Source organism: Spea bombifrons, chromosome 8 (assembly GCF_027358695.1).
Source record: "Spea bombifrons isolate aSpeBom1 chromosome 8, aSpeBom1.2.pri, whole genome shotgun sequence".
Lineage (NCBI taxonomy): Eukaryota > Metazoa > Chordata > Amphibia > Anura > Pelobatidae > Spea > Spea bombifrons.
The window spans coordinates 36219-51741 of NC_071094.1; the positions used below are offsets into that span (position 1 = coordinate 36219).

The following is a 15523-nucleotide window of genomic DNA, read 5'->3' on the forward strand; positions in this document are numbered from 1 at the left end:
TGTATGGATTTGTGGCTCCTGTGCTGTATGTAATTGTGATGCTTCTCATGAGCTCCTGGGGCCTGTTAACCCCTTTGTAACTGTTCACTGTGTAACTTATTGACAAATAAAATACCGCTGTTCTACCTGACCTATGCGTCTGAAATGTGGCAGCATTCTCACGTGGCCCCTGGAGTCAAGTTTGGAGAAGAGACAGCCGATGACCGTAACGGGGTCTTAAAAACAAGAAAGCACTATTAGCAGCTGGAGCCTTGGAGCAGCGAGACCCCATGTAGAGAGTATAATATAGCTTGAACCTTGTCGGATACGCGGCACAGTGACGCGTGGGATATGAGAGCCATGTTGTGAGTGGAGCGCCAGGTCTAACGGGAATGTTCTAGGTAGCATGTAACATAAGCACAGTGATGTTCTAGATTCTGTTAAATAAAAGGCACGTGTTCTAGGTAGCGCGTCAAATAAGGCACAGTCACGTTCTAGATATTGTCAAATGCAATGGCTGGCGATGATCTAGAGTTAGGTATAAGAAGCGTGTCATATAAGACAGTAATGTTCTAAATAATTTCTCTCATAAGGCACACTAATGTTCTGGATATTGTCGAATATAAGGCACGGTCATTTTCTAGATGCCATCTAACATAAGGGACAGCAATATTCTAGATACCATCTGATAGAAGGTAAACTTCCCCTTAGATGTGGTTAGATATGAACATATATCACTGTATAATATAACCCGAATCCTTTCTCCCGCTGCGCTGAAGTATTATGGATGCTACATGTTATAGTAATCCTGCCTCGCTCTATATAATATGTCGCAATAAGACCAGCCCCTGCCCCCGCGCGCATCAATAATATCAGGCCGGCTCCAGCTGAGGGTCTGTGTATAGATGGCGCATTATAGATATGAGCAATAATAACATTATATGATATATAGTATGATATGATATATAGTAGATTAATAGTAGCTATTAATATTAATATTAGCTATTAATAATAATAATAATATCAGGCCGGCTGGGGCTGAGGGTCTCTGTATAGAGGGGAGCTTTATAGATATTTTTATGTGATAGTATTAATATTACTATTATTACTATTTTGGGTCTGGGCGCAGGCTCAGTGTATAACGGGTTAGGTAATAACGGTGTCATTTCTGAGATTATTATTTGATCATATTAATTGTTATAGTATTTTGGGATTATATATTATATCTATTTATTATATGATATATCTATTTATTATCTGACGTTGCATGCTATTATTTTATATTAAACAACCCCCCCCCCCCTGTCTCTCCCATCCCGGAGAAGATGCTGCGGCCGCGGAAGGATACCGCTGCTTTCGCGTCACTCGGCTCCCCCACCCTCTCCATCATTGGACGGAACAGCAGCCGGATTTTGTCTTTGACCCTCACGGTTCTGATCAGAGCTCCGGTCTGGTGCCCGCAGAGAAGCATCTGGCTCCTGGAAACCAGTTTCTAGCCGTCCAACTCGGCTGCCGAGCCGCGAGAGCCAACAGATACTGCCTGGGACTATTTGCCGGCGCGGAGGCGCACAGGGCGGTGCTGCGCTGCCATCTTTGGTCCATTCGTTGATTTGGAGTCTGAGACATGGATGAGGAATACGATGTGATCGTGCTGGGCACCGGCCTGACGGTGAGGGGGCAAATACTGAGAGCAAGGGGGTATATTCTGACACATGGATACAGAGGGGTATATACTGAAGCCGGGGGAATATACTGACAGTAGCAAATGCAAAAACACACAAACAAAAGAGGGACTAGAGGACGCCTGAAGCCGGGGGGTATATACTGACAGTAGGATGCAGGGGGGTATACACTGAAGCCGGGGGGTATATACTGACAGTAGGATGCAGGGGAGTATATACTGAAGCCGGGGGGTATATACTGACAGTAGGATGCAGGGGGGTATATACTGAAGCCGGGGGGTATATACTGAAGCCGGGGGGTATATACTGACAGTAGGATGCAGGGGGGTATACACTGAAGCCGGGGGGTATATACTGAAAGTAGGATGCAGGGGAGTATATACTGACAGTAGGATGCAGGGGGGTATATACTGAAGCCGGGGGGTATATACTGTCAGTAGGATGCAGGGGGTATATACTGAAGCCGGGGGGTATATACTGACAGTAGGATGCAGGGGGGTATATACTGAAGCTGGGGGGTATATACTGTCAGTAGGATGCAGGGGGTGTATACTGAAGCCGGGGGGTATATACTGACAGTAGGATGCAGGGGAGTATATACTGAAGCCGGGGGGTATATACTGACAGTAGGATGCAGGGGGGTATACACTGAAGCCGGGGGTTATATACTGACAGTAGGATGCAAGGGGGTATATACTGAAGCCGGGGGGTATATACTGACAGTAGGATGCAGGGGGGTATACACTGAAGCCGGGGGTTATATACTGACAGTAGGATGCAAGGGGGTATATACTGAAGCCGGGGGTATATACTGACAGTAGGATGCAGGGGGGTATATATACTGAAGCCGTGGGGTATATACTGAAGCCGGGGGTTATATACTGACAGTAGGATGCAGGGGGGTATATACTGAAGCCGGGGGGGGTATATACTGACAGTAGGATGCAGGGGAGTATATACTGAAGCCGGGGGGGGTATATACTGACAGTAGGATGCAGGGGAGTATATACTGAAGCCGGGGGGTATATACTGACAGTAGGATGCAGGGGGGTATATACTGAAGCCGGGGGGTATATACTGTCAGTAGGATGCAGGGGGTATATACTGAAGCCGGGGGGTATATACTGACAGTAGGATGCAGGGGGGTATATACTGAAGCCGGGGGTTATATACTGACAGAAGGATGCAAGGGGGTGTATACTGAAGCCAGGGGGTATATACTGACAGTAGGATGCAGGGGGGTATATATACTGAAGCCGTGGGGTATATACTGAAGCCGGGGGGTATATACTGTCAGTAGGATGCAGGGGGTATATACTGAAGCCGGGGGGTATATACTGACAGTAGGATGCAGGGGGGTATATACTGAAGCCGGGGGTTATATACTGACAGAAGGATGCAAGGGGGTGTATACTGAAGCCGGGGGGTATATACTGACAGTAGGATGCAGGGGGGTATATATACTGAAGCCGTGGGGTATATACTGAAGCCGGGGGTTATATACTGAAGCCGGGGGGTATATACTGACAGTAGGATGCAGGGGGTATATACTGAAGCCGGGGGGTATATACTGAATCCGGGGGGGGGGTGTATATACCTGAAGCCTGGGGTTATATACTGACAGTAGGATGCAGGGGGTATATACTGAAGCAGGGGGGAATATACTGACAGTAGGATGCAGGGGGGTATATACTGAATCTGTGGGGGGTATATACTGACCCTAGGATGCAGGGGGGGTATATACTGAAGCCGGGGGGGTATATACTGAATCGGGGGGGGGTATATACTGACAGTAGGATGCAGGGGGTATATACTGAAGCCGGGGGGTATATACTGACAGTAGGATGCAGGGGGGTATATACTGAAGCCGGGGGTTATATACTGACAGAAGGATGCAAGGGGGTGTATACTGAAGCCGGGGGGTATATACTGACAGTAGGATGCAGGGGGGTATATATACTGAAGCCGTGGGGTATATACTGAAGCCGGGGGGTATATACTGTCAGTAGGATGCAGGGGGGTATATATACTGAAGCCGTGGGGTATATACTGAAGCCGGGGGTTATATACTGAAGCCGGGGGGTATATACTGACAGTAGGATGCAGGGGGTATATACTGAAGCCGGGGGGTATATACTGAATCCGGGGGGGGGGTGTATATACCTGAAGCCTGGGGAATATACTGACAGTAGGATGCAGGGGGGTATATACTGACAGTAGGATGCAGGGGGGTATATACTGAATCTGTGGGGGGTATATACTGACCCTAGGATGCAGGGGGGGTATATACTGAAGCCGGGGGGTATATACTGAATCGGGGGGGGGTATATACTGACAGTAGGATGCAGGGGGTATATACTGAAGCCGGGGGGTATATACTGACAGTAGGATGCAGGGGGGTATATACTGAAGCCGTGGGGTATATACTGACAGTAGGATGCAGGGGCTATATACTGAAGCCGGGGGGGGGGGTGTATATTGCCGGCAGGGGCAGTCAGGTGGTTTGTTCCCGGCACGCTCATTGGACACACCGGACGTGGTTCTGCGGCACACAGAGGGTCGCGCCTCGCAACGGTTCTGTGCCATGGATCAAAGTGTGATACTGCGAATGCGCACTGCTGCACTCTGTGTGTGTGATATATATATATATATATGTGTGTGTGTGATATATGTATGTGTGTGTGATAGATATATATGTGTGTCATATATATATATGGATATGTGTGTGTGATATATATGTGTGTGTGATAGATATATATGTGTGTCATATATATATATGGATATGTGTGTGTGATATATATGTGTGTGTGATATATATATATGTGTGTGTGATATATATGTGTGTGTGATATATATATATATATATATGTGTGTGTGATATGTGTGTGTGATATATATATATATATGTGTGTGTGATATATATATATATATGTGTGTGTGTGTGATATATATGTGCGTGTGTGTGATATATATATGTGTGTGTGTGATATATATATATGTGCGTGTGTGTGTGTGTGTGTGATGTATATATGTGTGTATATATATATAGATATATGTGTGTGTGATATATGCGGATCATATCCTGGAACCGCAGGCGGAACAGCCAATACCCAGCACCCCGTCCTCTGTATAACACGCGGCCCCTGTACCCAGCACCCCGGCCTCTGTATAACACACAGCCCCGGTACCCAACAACCCGGCCTCTGCATAACACGTGGCCCCGGTACCCAGCACCCCGGCCTATGTATAACACATGGCCCCTGTACCCAGCACCCCGGCCTCTGTATAACACGCGGCCCCGGTACCCAGCACCCCTCCCTCTGTATAACACGCGGCCCGGTACCCAGCACCCCGGCCTCTGTATAACACGCGGCCCCGGTACCCAGCTCCCCGGCCTCTGTATAACACGCGGCCCCAGTACCCAGCACCCCAGCCTCTGTATAACACACGGCTTTCTGTTGCAGGAATGTATCCTGTCCGGAATCATGTCTGTTAACGGGAAGAAGGTTCTGCACATGGACAGAAATCCGTACTACGGGGGGGAGAGCTCCTCCATCACCCCCCTAGAGGAGGTAAAGCTTCCACTACTTACCCCACGTATTAACCCCCGGATGCTGCCCAGAACGTGGCCGCTGTCGTCGTGGGCGCTGTGATCTGTCAGCCCGGTGACTTGATGTTTGAGGGACAGGCGTAAGAAAACACCGGGGGGGGGCAGATTGTTTGGGGCCACAGCGGAAAAGCGCTTGGTTTTATGTGTAAAAAGTGATCTTATCGCCATAGCAACCAGTGGAGTCAGAACGATTCTTTATGTAGTTTGTGGTCTGTTTCAGCCAACAGTCAGGCTGTGGTACCCCCGGGAGTTACCCCTCTGGCTGGGAGAGATGTGAGTTGTGGCTCCGTGTGCTTACAGCCGAGTTCCGAGCTCTTAATCCTATGATTTCATTCCAGCTGTATAAAAGATTTGATCTTCAGGAGGGACCCCCGGAGAGCATGGGAAGGGGCCGCGACTGGAACGTGGACCTGATCCCCAAATTTCTCATGGCAAATGGTGAGTTTAGGGAAAGTGTTTGTGACACCGTGTGTAGTGCGTGACACATGTGACGCCCTGTGTGTGGGATGCGTTGGGCAGCGTGTGACGCTGTGTGTAGCGTGTGGGGAGCACATGATGCTAGCTCTCTCTCTCTCTCTCTCTCTCTATATATATATATATGTGTGTGTGTGTGTGTGTATGTGTATATATCTATCTATATACGGTATATGTGTATATATCGCTATCTATATACCGTATATATGTGTATATATCTATCTATATACCGTATATATGTGTATATATCTATCTATATACGGTATATGTGTATATATCTCTATCTATATACGGTATATGTGTATATATCTATATACCATATATATGTGTATATATCTATCTATATGCCGTATATATGTGTATATATCTATCTATATACCTTATATATGTGTATATATCTATATACCGTATATGTGTATATATATATCTATCTATATACCTTATATATGTGTATATATCTATCTATATACCATATATGTGTATATATATCTATCTGTATACCGTATATGTGTGTATATATATCTATATACCGTATATGTATGTATATCTATCTATATACCGTATGTATGTGTATATATCTATATACCGTATATGTGTGTATATATCTATCTATATACCGTATATGTGTATATATATCTATATACCGTATATATGTGTATATATCTATATACCGTATATGTGTGTATATATCTATCTATATACCGTATATGTGTATATATATCTATATACCGCATATGTGTATATATATCTATATACCGTATATATGTGTATATATCTATCTATATACCGTATATATGTGTATATAGTTTCATCAGTTATTTGATTTATACTTATATATATATGTACAAGTAATGACCCTGTCCTTATGGGCTGGATTGAATCTGTCTGCTGTCCAGGTCAGCTGGTGAAGATGCTGCTGTACACGGAGGTCACGCGTTATCTGGACTTCAAGGTCGTGGAAGGAAGTTTTGTGTATAAAGGTGGAAAAATATACAAGGTGCCGTCCACGGAGACAGAAGCCCTGGCGTCCAGTGAGTGCATACGGCACGCTCCGGACTGTTCCGTCCCCTCCATCTTAGCCGAGTCCGGACTGTTCCATCCCCTGAGTCTTAGCCGAGTCCGGACTGTATCGTGTTCCGTACCCGTCCCCCCACTTACGGCAGAATGTGGTTGTGTTCCGTACCCCCGTTGGTGTGGCGTTCCGTGTCTGTCACTCAGGAACTGTCTCTTTCGCAGACCTCATGGGCATGTTCGAGAAACGCCGTTTCCGCAAATTTCTGGTCTTTGTTGCAAACTTTGATGAAAACGACCCGAAAACCCTGGAAGGGGTGGATCCAAAAACCACAACCATGAGAGACGTCTACAAGAAGTTCGACTTGGGCCAGGACGTTATAGATTTTACGGGCCACGCGCTGGCGCTGTATCGGACGGATGAGTATGTGGCCTATTCGCTGAATGTGGCTGAGGGCTCTGGGAGTTGGCAGCCTTTTCTCACGTGGATAGCGTCCACGGCGTTTCGAACCTTAATGAATATGTGGCTGTTACACTTATTTAGTGTTTAATGACTGGGCCGGTAGAACTTGGTTGCAGTGGGTTACCTAAAAGAGTAAATGGCCCCATGAAAGCCCCCTAATGAACGCAGTAAGGGGTCCGAGGGGTTGTTTCCGTGGCTGACAGTGGTGTTACCGTTCATTGCTGCCTCTTTTCTTTGCAGCTATCTGGAGCAGCCGTGTCTGGAAAGCATCAGCCGCATCAAGCTGTACAGCGAGTCCCTGGCCCGCTACGGCAAAAGCCCCTATCTGTACCCGCTGTACGGCCTCGGAGAACTGCCCCAGGGCTTTGCCAGGTGCGCACGTGGCCCGGAGTGTCTGTATGAATGTTAAAGGGACGGGGAGGCAGAGAGCGGCCGTTCTAAAGCGTGGCCTTTCCTTCCCGCAGACTCAGCGCGATATACGGAGGAACCTACATGCTGAATAAATCCGTGGATGAGATTGTGATGGAGAAGGGGAAGGTGGTCGGCGTGAAGTCGGAGGGAGAGGTAAGTTTAAAGGGACGGCGTGGAACTTGTTTTCATGCCACTGATTGGCTGGACTCGTATCCTGCCTGCGCCCACGTGGTCTACTCGCTGCCAACCGTATCACAGGAGGGGGAACCAAATGAAACCCCTTTACCCGATGCAGGGGCAGGAAACCCGCAGCTAGGAAGGCAAGGGGCAAACAATTCCAACTGAGGCTATTCCGCGCGGGCACCGGGCCGCCGCTAGCCAGGCTATTCCTTGTGTGGCTGGCCTGTGTACAGGCCTTGATTGAGCCATCCGTGGCAGCCATTTACACAATGAAGAGACGCTTGGCTTTGTGTTTCTAAGGTTGCGAGGTGCAAACAGCTGATCTGCGACCCCAGCTACGTTCCCGATCGAGTTCGTAAAGCCGGCCAGGTGATCCGTGTCATCTGTGTCCTGAGTCACCCCATCAAGAACACTAATGACGCCAATTCGTGTCAGATTATCATCCCACAGAATCAGGTCAACAGGAAATCTGGTGAGCGGATGGTGGGACGGGGGGCAGAGCTGGCGGGGGGCATGAGTGCTTTTACTGTGGAGTCGTCTACAGATGGGACTAAGTGTCCTCAAATCCCCCCCCCCCGTGTTCCTCTTGCAGACATCTATGTGTGTATGATATCCTATGCACATAACGTGGCCGCCCAGGGGAAGTACATTGCAATCATCAGCACCACGGTGGAGACGGCAGAAGCGGAAAAAGAGATTGAGCCTGCGCTGGAGCTTCTGGAGCCCGTGGACCAGAAGTGGGTACACAGCGTATCAGACGGCCTACAGGGGGCACTGGTGGCATGGAAAGTGTTTAGTAGTAGTAGTGGGGGGCATTAATAAAATCCAGGGGAGGGGGTCCGGTCCTTGTATATGGCCGGTGGTGGAAGGGAATATATATATACTCGTACATTGTAAAGGAGGCGGATATGTAAATACCGTGGGTACATTTTTATATATATATATATATATATATATATATATTGTGAGGGGGCGCCCACGTGTTTTCACGCCCTGAGACCAAACGTGCGCCTATAATTTCTTCTTCCAGATTTGTGGCGATTAGTGACCTCTATGAGCCAACGGACAATGGAGCGGAGAGCCAGGTGAGCCCCAACATGGCTTCTGGGAGGGACGGGGTAACTGTAACCCTTTCCTGACAATGGGTGGGGCAAGTCCTAAAAGCCCCTGTTTTAAGGGATGCACCGCCGAGATCGCCGTGCAAGGATTTTTTTCACATACCGGGTACCTGTGGCTAGTGTGGCATAGGGGGTATCTAAAGCCACCAAGTTGTTATGGCTCCTGCGCAATGAGCGCTCCGGTGGCCATGGCAGTTGTGTTTTTAACGCGTACCTCTCGCCTGTAGGTGTTCTGCTCGCGTTCTTATGACGCCACGACCCATTTTGAGACAACGTGCAACGATATCAAAGACATCTACAAGAGAATGACGGGAACGGACTTTGACTTTGAGAACATGAAGCGCAAACAAAACGACGTATTCGGGGAGGACGAGCAGTGAAGATGTTTGGAAGCAGAGGGGTTAACGGCGAGGGGATGGAAAGGGGGAACGGGCAGGAAAAAGGGGGTGAGGGCGGGCGGTGGACAGCGTGATGACATGGGGGAGAGAGGGCAAGCGAACGACCCCTGCCCGCCCATCACCCTCCCCATTAATGCTTCTGTTACCGCAGATTGCAAACGCAGTGCCTGGTCTGTCTGAGGCTGGGGCCCCCAGGGGCCGGTCACTGTGTTTGTTTGGCTTGTCTTGGCCGTTACACGAGTCCCAACTAGTAGGAATTTCCATTCTGTCGGCTGGTTCTGTGGGCTGCGTTTCCACACGTGGAGCCTGCGCAGCAACCAATACGTAGCGTAACATATCTGCCACGTATGATGCGGTCCTCTATCCTTCATGGTAATCGAGAGGTCCTGCAGTCAGAGAGACGCCGGTTCCGTGTCACATACGTGATGTACAGGATGCAGGTCCCTTGGCGTGCACTCCGTACACTCGCTGTAGTTTGCAGCTTAAAACATATAAAGCGTTTAATTTATTTAACTTATTAGCGACAAGCCGTGGATTTGTTTTTTACGATTAGAGGAATGAGCGAGGGCAGCTCTACCCTGGACACGGCGCGTTATATCCCTGGGCATGGAGCGCTATATCCCCGGGACACGGTGCTCTTAACCCCCGGGCATGGAGCGATATATCCCCGGGACACTGGTGTGAAGCACTATATCCGCGGGACATGGTGCTGTATACCCCAAGGTGTGGAGTGCTATATCCCCGGGACACGGTGCTCTATACCCCTAGGCGTGGAGTGCTATATCCCGGGGACACGGTACTCTATACCCACAGGCGTGGATCGCTATATCCCAGGACGCGGCGCGCTATACCCCCGGGCGTGGATGTCTCTGCTTTGTGATGTGCTGTCTGTACCTTTCCTTTTCTTACATCATTTACCATCCCGTTTGCACTATCTGCCCCTGCGAGGGGTATCTCGTACCCGGTAGATATTCTCATGTACTGTGTGTTTTATGATACCAAGTAAAAATATAGTGGAAACTTTGTGTCGTGTCTCTGACCTTTATCCCCGTGGCTGCCGGTGTGATTGTACCCGATGCTGCGCGTTCTGGTCGTAGCCCCATGGTCTCTCTGGATGTGGAAGGATCTATGGACAGAGATGGATCCTACTCCCGGTATCACAGAGGAAGCTGACTGGAAGCAACGTTACTCTCCGTGTAGCCGTCATGAATTGGTGACTCAAAGAACTGTTCGGAGCAGTTCTGAGTCACCAATTCACTGACTCAAAGACCTGTTTAGAGCAGTTCTGAGTCACCAGCTCACTGACCAAAGAACCATTCAGTGCAGTTCTGAGTAGCCAGGTCACTGATTCAGACTTCAGAGAGTATTCATGTCATCAGTATACAGCACACTGACTCAATGATACTTTCGTAACTAAATACAGGATTAATCTTCACTGCCCCCAGGATTTAGATCCCCCTTAGTTTGCCCCCCCTCCTTTACCTCTAACTGGTAAACGTTATTAAATTAATTAAATGAACACCTCAGTCCTCCCCATTAAATTAACCCTAAAGACCCCGTTAACCGTAACTGCCCCTAAATTAACCCCCACCTCCCCTTACTTCCAGCAGCCCAAATATGAATGTTATAGATAAGGTGATGCACATTACTGTGAGTTGAGTTGCTGAGCAGTGTGGACACTTATTACACGACTGTACAATACATTGGCGTGTAACACATATTACATGACTGTACAATACATTGGTGTGTGACACATATTACATGACTGTACAATACATTGGGGTTTAACACATATTACATGACTGTACAATACATTGATGCGTAACACATATTACATGACTACAATACATTGATGTGTAACACATATTACATGACTGTACAATACATTGGTGTGTAACACATTACATGACTGTACAATACTTTGGTGTGTAACACATATTACATGACTGTACAATACATTGGTGTTTAACACATATTACATTACTTTGCAATACATTGGTGTGTAACACATATTACATGACTGTACAATACATTATTGGTGTTTAACACATATTACATTACTTACAATACATTGGCGTGTAACACATATTACATGACTGTACAATACATTGGTGTTTAACACATATTACATGACTGTACAATACATTGGTCTGTAACACATGTTACATGACTGTACAATACATTGGTCTGTAATGCAAATAAACAAATCATCCTGGGCAGGAGGATTCATAAACTATAAGGAAAGGGGCGGGGCCAATCGTCAATGGGACTGTAGGGAGTGACTGGGAAGCAGTAACTGCTGTGAGTCACATTGAGTGAAGCGATAAATCGGTTCATGAATCGGTTCATTTCAATGAATCACTCGAAATGAACCGATTCACTTTACTGATCCGAACTTCCCATCACAAATACCCGCCCTATCCGCAGATAGTCCCTCCCCCATGATGCGTTTTCTCCACCCGCTTTGGCTGGCAGGGGCGAGTTCTGTGGCCGGCGCTTTCTTGTGACGTATTCAGGCTACGACCGCCGGGTTGTTGATAAGGTTTTTCGGTGTTCGGTGTTTCGTTGTCCGTGGTGATGGCGCAATACAAGGGGGCGGCCAGCGAGGCCGGGAGGGCCATGCAGCTCATGAAGAAACGGGAGAAGCAGCGGGAGCAGCTGGAGCAGATGAAGCAGAGGATCGCGGAGGTAACGCAACGGCGCAACTACACACTAACCCTATAACCACCGGAGTGCTACACAGCTATACAACTACACACTAAACCTATACACGGCAGTGTGACTGCACTATAACATAACCACCAGAGTGCTACACAACTATTCAACTACACACTAACCCTATACACAGCAGTGTGACTGCACTATAATGCCCTCTTCTGTGGTGATGCGTGTAACGTGTTGATTTGACCGATTTGTTGCTGCACGCTGTACGGAGCCCTCTGTCCCGGCGATCCCCTTGATGAGCCGCTGAACCCACTTTGGATCATTTCCACCGATCAGAGCAAAGGTGGGGGGCTATGTACTGCGCTCTGGTGTAGGGATTGATATCCTGCTTCTTCTGCAGGAGAATGTGGTCAAGGCGAACATCAACAAGAAGTTCTCTGCGCACTACGATGCCGTGGAGGCCGAGCTGAAATCCAGCACTGTGGGTGAGTAAAGCCACGCATGAAGTCGTGGTCCGAGCCGTGGCGCCTCGTGGGCCGGGCCGTGGCGCCTCGTGGGCCGGGCCGTGGCGCCTCGAGGGCCGGGCCGTGGCGCCTCGTGGGCCGGGCCGTGGCGCCTCGTGGGCCGGGCCGTGGCGCCTCGTGGGCCGGGCCGTGGCCAAGCATGTGTTTGTTCTCCAGGTTTGGTGACTCTTAATGACATGAAAGCCAAGCAGGAGGCTCTAGTCAAAGAAAGAGAGAAGCAACTTGCCAAGAAGGAGCACTTCAAGGACCTTCAGCTGTAAGTGTGTGTGTTGGGGGGGGGGCGTAGCACTTGCGTGGACCAGGTTTGTAATTCTTCCCCACAGGAAGCTAGAAAAGCAAAGAGAGAAAGAAAGAAAAAAAGAACAGAAAAGGCAGATCGCCAGCCTGTCCTTCAGCCTCGAGGAGGACGGAGACGACGACGACGACGATGATGATGATGATGACGACGACGACGACGAGGAAGAAATTGAAAAGGAAGGTGAGTTGTTTGACTTTGTGCCGCGTTACAGTGAAAGCAGGGTGTAGGATGTGAGTTGTAGGGGTTATTTCCTGCCCACGTTTGTTACTGGTCTGAACTCCCACAATGAAGCCCTACCAGTAGCCACCTGCTTCCTGCGTGGCTGGTAACGCGGCAGGTTCTTGGCCCGGGACGCACTTCGGGTGACTGGCTCCTGTTCGCCGCCGCTCTGAAATGTATTTCTTTTGTATCTGTCAGAATTGCCAAAGAAGAAGAAGAAGCTGGGAAAGAATCCAGATGTGGATACGAGTTTCCTCCCCGACCGAGACCGGGAGGTGGGTGAGCGAGCCGTGGCCAGAACGGTATCCGTGTTTTCGTGGTGTCTTAGTGAATAGAAGTTTCTCTTTCGCAGGAGGAAGAAAACCGGCTCCGGGAAGAGCTGAGACAGGAATGGGAGCGCAAGCAGGAAAAGATTAAAGGTGAGGCTGAGCACCTAGGGTCCGGCAGCTCCGAGAGCCACGCTTAATCCGTGGTATTTAAAGGGCTGGTAACGTGAGGGCTGCTGTGAGTCACTTTTTTCCCCCTTCCTCCTCTCAGGTGAAGAAATTGAGATCACGTTCAGCTACTGGGACGGCTCCGGACACAGGAGAACCGTGAAGGTAACGTGTGTGGAGCTTCAGTCCACGTGAGCAGTTTCTCCAGCTTGTGGCTTTTCTGTAGGTTGTGTTTGTAACGAGTCTGCACCAGCCCGGGGCAATAAGACGTTTGTGGGTCAGGGGCTCACTAATGGGGTGCACTCTGTGAGATGTCTCTCCTCGTTCTAGATGAAGAAAGGAAACACTATGCAGCAGTTCCTGCAGAAGGCTCTGGAGATCCTGCGCAAGGATTTCAGCGAGCTTAGGTAAGGGGTAGTGGTAGCACCGAGAGGCCTTCAAGCAGAGGTGATGGGGATTTAAAACATGTGTGTTCTAGACACGCGGCTCCTGAATCTGACGAGACTGACTGCGGATTAAGGTTTGAGTCGTTACAGTAGAGACATCAATGCCGAGTGCGGCTGGGGCTCTCCGGCCTTTTTTGGTGATTGGATTGAGTGATGCTTTCAGTATCGCTGTGATCTCCAAGCATGTGGCTTTGGGAGAATAGGAAGGGTCTTGCTGCCACGTTTCTCTTTGCCTGGGAATGAAAACGTTAACGTGTGGAATCTCCACAGGTCGGCTGGCGTGGAGCAGCTCATGTATATCAAGGAAGATCTCATAATTCCCCATGTAAGTATGTACCGGCAGGGGCCACGGGATCTGCTGCCGCTCTGGTGATGTCACTGCCTCACGTGACACGAGTCCCGAGAACGTCCCAATCTAATGTTTGTCCTTTCTTCTCAGCATCACAGTTTTTATGACTTCATTGTGACAAAGGCCAGAGGCAAAAGTGGTGAGTGACATCAGTGCCCCCCCCATCACCCTCAGCCGGCTGCTGCTCGTCTCGGTTGCGGACGATCGCGCTCCTTAGTCGTATAGATTTAGATTTGTTATCCAGCGGCGATTCCGGGTTAATAAGTCCCTATCCTGTCGTTAGGAGCTTCTGAGTTTCCATGGCGGCCTCTCGATCCGCTCCCCACCATCTTATTTTTGTCTTCGTTGCAGGTCCTCTGTTCAACTTTGACGTCCACGAGGATGTCCGGCTCCTCAGCGATGCCACTGTAGAAAAGGATGAGGTGGGCCTAAAAGCTGCTGTTTATTCTGTCTGGATGGGAAAGGGTGGCTGTTCTTTCTTTGGGGAATAATAACACCTTTCCTGTCCCTGCAGCCGCGTTCCTTGTGGCATGTTGGGCCGGAAGGGCCGGAGTCACGGAGTAAAACGTGGCTCTCTCTTGTGTCTTTCAGTCTCATGCTGGCAAAGTTGTTCTCCGCAGCTGGTACGAAAAGAATAAACACATCTTCCCTGCGAGCCGGTGGGAGCCGTACGATCCGGAGAAGAAGTGGGACCGGTACACGGTAAGCACTCTGTGGGTGGATGAAGTTTCTGTTTTTTTGTGTGATTTTAAGTTATTTTCCTGGCTTTTCTGTATTGGCGCCGCTGAGCTCGCAGTCTCTATATAAATAAATACGTTTTAAGGGTCGCGTCCGGTACCGGCCCCTTTACTCTGACCTTTCACTCGCTTTCCCCGCAGATCCGCTGAGGAGCCCGGTGCCAGAGCGCCTTTCTCTGTGCCGCTGCTTTTACTCGGCTTGCCGTTACCGTGGAGACCTTGGCTTGAGGTTGGACCGTGGAATTGTTCTCCCGTGGATGTGCAGCTTCCGGCTTCTGGACTATATCTTTTTTTTTTTTTTTTTTTTTTACACGTTTTCTGTATTTCTGTATTTATGAATTTCTGTAACTCTTCTTGTTGTGTGAGTCTTTTATTATTATTTTTTTTTTGTTTGTGCGGCCGGGGCATGGCCTTTAGTTTATTAGGTGTGAGGTCAGGGCGTAGAGACCCTCGCTCTGTCTCCCATTGTTCATGGGGCAGTAGTGCATGGACGTTACCTCCCCCCCCCACCGTATGTATTAAGTCT

At 48.9% G+C, this 15523-nt stretch overlaps 2 protein-coding genes across 2 annotated transcripts; both read left to right on the forward strand.

Moving 5' to 3' along the window:
• Positions 1–1438: 1438 nt before the first annotated feature.
• Positions 1439–9323, forward strand: GDI1 (GDP dissociation inhibitor 1). Its single transcript, XM_053473007.1, has 11 exons — positions 1439–1648; positions 5126–5233; positions 5610–5709; positions 6642–6776; positions 6982–7180; positions 7460–7591; positions 7684–7783; positions 8111–8282; positions 8403–8547; positions 8841–8895; positions 9156–9323. The coding sequence occupies exons 1-11, from the start codon at positions 1604–1606 to the stop codon at positions 9306–9308; spliced, it is 1344 nt and encodes a 447-aa protein (XP_053328982.1). The 5' UTR covers positions 1439–1603; the 3' UTR covers positions 9309–9323.
• A 2468-nt stretch (positions 9324–11791) lies between these two features.
• Positions 11792–15307, forward strand: FAM50A (family with sequence similarity 50 member A). The gene is made up of 13 exons (XM_053472547.1): positions 11792–12014; positions 12391–12475; positions 12671–12770; positions 12838–12992; positions 13230–13306; positions 13384–13450; positions 13569–13630; positions 13796–13872; positions 14182–14236; positions 14351–14399; positions 14612–14682; positions 14852–14962; positions 15139–15307. Exons 1-13 carry the CDS (start codon positions 11904–11906, stop codon positions 15145–15147), a joined length of 1029 nt encoding a protein of 342 aa, XP_053328522.1. The 5' UTR covers positions 11792–11903; the 3' UTR covers positions 15148–15307.
• The last annotated feature ends 216 nt before the right edge of the window (positions 15308–15523 follow it).

Excerpts from the sequence above, each read along its gene's own strand:
- FAM50A (XM_053472547.1), top strand. The coding sequence starts at position 11,904 with ATGGCGCAATACAAGGGGGCGGCCAGCGAGGCCGGGAGGGCCATGCAG. Across the intron at positions 12,015-12,390 it reads TGAAGCAGAGGATCGCGGAG|GAGAATGTGGTCAAGGCGAA; the intron begins GTAACGCAACGG and ends CTTCTTCTGCAG. Across the intron at positions 13,631-13,795 it reads GACACAGGAGAACCGTGAAG|ATGAAGAAAGGAAACACTAT; the intron begins GTAACGTGTGTG and ends TCCTCGTTCTAG.
- GDI1 (XM_053473007.1), top strand. The coding sequence starts at position 1,604 with ATGGATGAGGAATACGATGTGATCGTGCTGGGCACCGGCCTGACG. Across the intron at positions 7,181-7,459 it reads GCGCTGTATCGGACGGATGA|CTATCTGGAGCAGCCGTGTC; the intron begins GTATGTGGCCTA and ends TTTTCTTTGCAG. Across the intron at positions 8,283-8,402 it reads TCAGGTCAACAGGAAATCTG|ACATCTATGTGTGTATGATA; the intron begins GTGAGCGGATGG and ends TTCCTCTTGCAG.